Source organism: Carassius gibelio, chromosome B10, assembly GCF_023724105.1.
Source record: "Carassius gibelio isolate Cgi1373 ecotype wild population from Czech Republic chromosome B10, carGib1.2-hapl.c, whole genome shotgun sequence".
Classification (NCBI taxonomy): domain Eukaryota; kingdom Metazoa; phylum Chordata; class Actinopteri; order Cypriniformes; family Cyprinidae; genus Carassius; species Carassius gibelio.
In genome coordinates, this window is record NC_068405.1 from 19,555,883 (window position 1) to 19,558,775 (window position 2,893).

The 2,893-nt window shown below is 39.1% G+C and overlaps 1 protein-coding gene across 1 annotated transcript; it reads left to right on the top strand.

Annotated features, from left to right (window-relative positions):
* The first annotated feature begins 680 nt into the window (after positions 1-680).
* Positions 681-2,156, top strand: bhlha9 (basic helix-loop-helix family, member a9). The gene has a single exon (XM_052568238.1). It carries the CDS (start codon positions 1,039-1,041, stop codon positions 1,879-1,881), a length of 843 nt encoding a protein of 280 aa, XP_052424198.1. The 5' UTR covers positions 681-1,038; the 3' UTR covers positions 1,882-2,156.
* Positions 2,157-2,893: the final 737 nt, after the last annotated feature.

The window sequence follows — 2,893 nt, forward strand, 5'->3', positions numbered from 1 at the left end:
ATTTGTCATGAGCACTAACAGACAAATTTAGATTGAACTCCCTGTGTGATTAATCACAAGTGCAGGACTCTACTATGAGACACTGCCCTTGAAGACTAGCACAGTTCAGTCATTATCACTAAGTGCTGAAATGATTCTTAACCGTTTGTTTTTTTTTTTTACCCGTTTTAAAATTTAGTGTCATAAAATGAACAACAAATGGAATGGACATACAAAACTAAATCAAACATACATTTTACATTCTAATTAATGCTTATTACATCATTAGTATATGTATATTTTCCTGACATTTATGTATTCATTTACATAAACACACACATATATAATGCTGCATATATGAATTACAGTATATACATATAAACAATCATATACAATAAAAAATGCATAACAAATAAAACAACTTTATTTATACCGTAAATATAAAAAGTCTAATTTAATAATATAATTATATCATTTATATGATGAAATATCCCTGACATTACAAATCCACTAAAAGCTCTCAACCCAGGTGGTTAAATATAGTTTTTTTTAAAAGACAGGAAAAAGTAAAGAAAAGTGAAGAATCTATAATCATACAGTTTAAGATGCCAGTTGGTCATATTTTTTCCCCTTTGTGCCTGTACTTTCTCTGTCTGGGTCTTGCCACAGTTCAAGGTCAGCTTGCCCTCCTTCAAAGGTGCCAAAAGCTCATTCCTTATCTCTGATGATGGTGAATGATATGATGTAATGCTTTCACTTTTTCCACAGTTTATGAGATGTACAAATCTAACACACTCATTGTCTGTGTTTTTATTTTTCTATGTCTGAGTTGTACTATTCCATGGCCTATACGTGGTTGTGTGGATTTTGCAGCAGGAGGCGTGTCTGGGGAGGGAGCAGCTGAATTTGCCTTGGGGAGCTCATAAACACCAGCATTTCTCATAGGTGACTGTACCATGTGACTCTCAAACGAGCTGCTTTAAAAAGTGGCCTGACCTGTTGGGAAACATCACAGGTAATCACAGGTCGTGTGTGAAAGCGTGTCAGCATAGGAGATCGATGACACTGGAAACAGTCTGCGGGTTCTCCATGGCGAGCAGAGGCAGCTTCACCAGCTCCGAGTTCTCAGAGGAGGAAATGGATGGGAGTCTTCAAGGGTCAGAGGAGCTGGACAGCAGTGACAGCGGCAGCTCGACGAATTGTTACCCCAACAGCGCCCTAAACGAGCCAGAAGAGAGACAGAGCAAGAAACGCAGCAGGCCGGTGCGCTCCAAAGCACGGAGAGTGGCGGCCAACGTGAGAGAGAGGAAACGCATCACAGATTATAACCAGGCCTTCAACGCACTCCGGGTGGCTCTGCATCACGACCTGAGCGGAAAGCGGCTGTCGAAGATCGCTACGCTCCAGAGGGCCATCGGTCGGATCTCTGCTTTGTCAGTCTTCCTCACTAACAACCCACCAGCAAGTGTGGTGAAATCCTGCAGCCACAATGAGTGTCACGGTCAGCCGGGTGGTTTGTGGCAGGAGCCGTCGCCGTCAGCTCCTGTCCGCCTCGAATCCCAGAGCTTCCTATCCTGGCACCAGCCGCTCAGCCATCATATACAGAACCCCTTGCACAGATTGTCTTCAGAGCAACATGCTTTCACGGGCCCCACTTGTCCGCCGTCCCCTCACTACCCGTGTTTCTCTCCTGACACCCAGGTTTACCCTTCTAGCGATATGGCAAGCTCATCAAGGTATGGACGGATAAGTGATGTTGGAGCATATCAGCCAGGAGTTTGGGGCTCTTGTGGCCCAAATCATATGGACAGTTATGGGGAACCAGCGCAGACGCTCCCTCTGTCCTGGCACATGGGGTACCTACAGGACGCTGGACCCCAGCACTGCTACAGCACACTGTGATTCACACTCATGCACCAGGACTGCTGACACTGAGAGAACTGAAAAAAAATCACCGCCAACACCTGTAAACATGTGCATTTCTGGTTACCGTTTGGTAACATTGTACATATTTTGAATGTAATTACAAATAGTGTTATATGCATTAAGATAAATGTATATGTAATGAGCAAATTATATGCGATTTGCACAAGTATTGCATTAGTAAAGAGAGGACAAGGAATGTTTGTACAAAAGAAAATCCTCTTGTGCATTTAGATGATTGCATTTCAACTCTAATAAAATATGCAAAACAGTAACACTCTGACTCATCTTCATGCCAAAGTTAACATTTAGAGAAAATTTCTGTTTACAATAGGTAGCAATTAAGTGCATTATGTGTTTGCATGCCTGCAAAGACAAAGTCTGTTCCCTTCTACTCATTTCTGAAAAATGGAGCTTTGATCTTACGTGAACTGCTCATTCCTTTCATAACAGGATGTAAAAACATTCTGACGTAGCAAGGGTTAGCAGGAATCCCATTCAACTCTCGATGAGTTTGTGCACATTATTAAGCAAATAATTTTAACTTAATTCAGAATGATTTACGTCATATTTTTAATCTCACAGGGCTTTCCTTGTATTTTCACATTAAGAATTTATTCGCTAAGCACATACTTGAATCCAAAGCAATAAAAAAAAATACAAAATAAGAGGAATACACAAAACGAATGTAAGCATGTAAAATTCAAAGCTTCCAAACTTGCTCAGAGTTGTACAAGCTAAAACAGAAGGGAAAATGTTGACAAGCAAAATTTGTATATATGTATATATATATATATATATATATATATATATATATATATATATATATATATATATAGACCATGAATCAATGTAATTGCTAAAAAAAAAATTGCTCAATTGATAACAACGAAAAAGTTTTTAGTACTCGCTAAAATAGAGGAAAAAATACAAACAGTTAAAAAAAATTTTAATACAATTATTATTATTATTTTTTACATTTATTTAATAC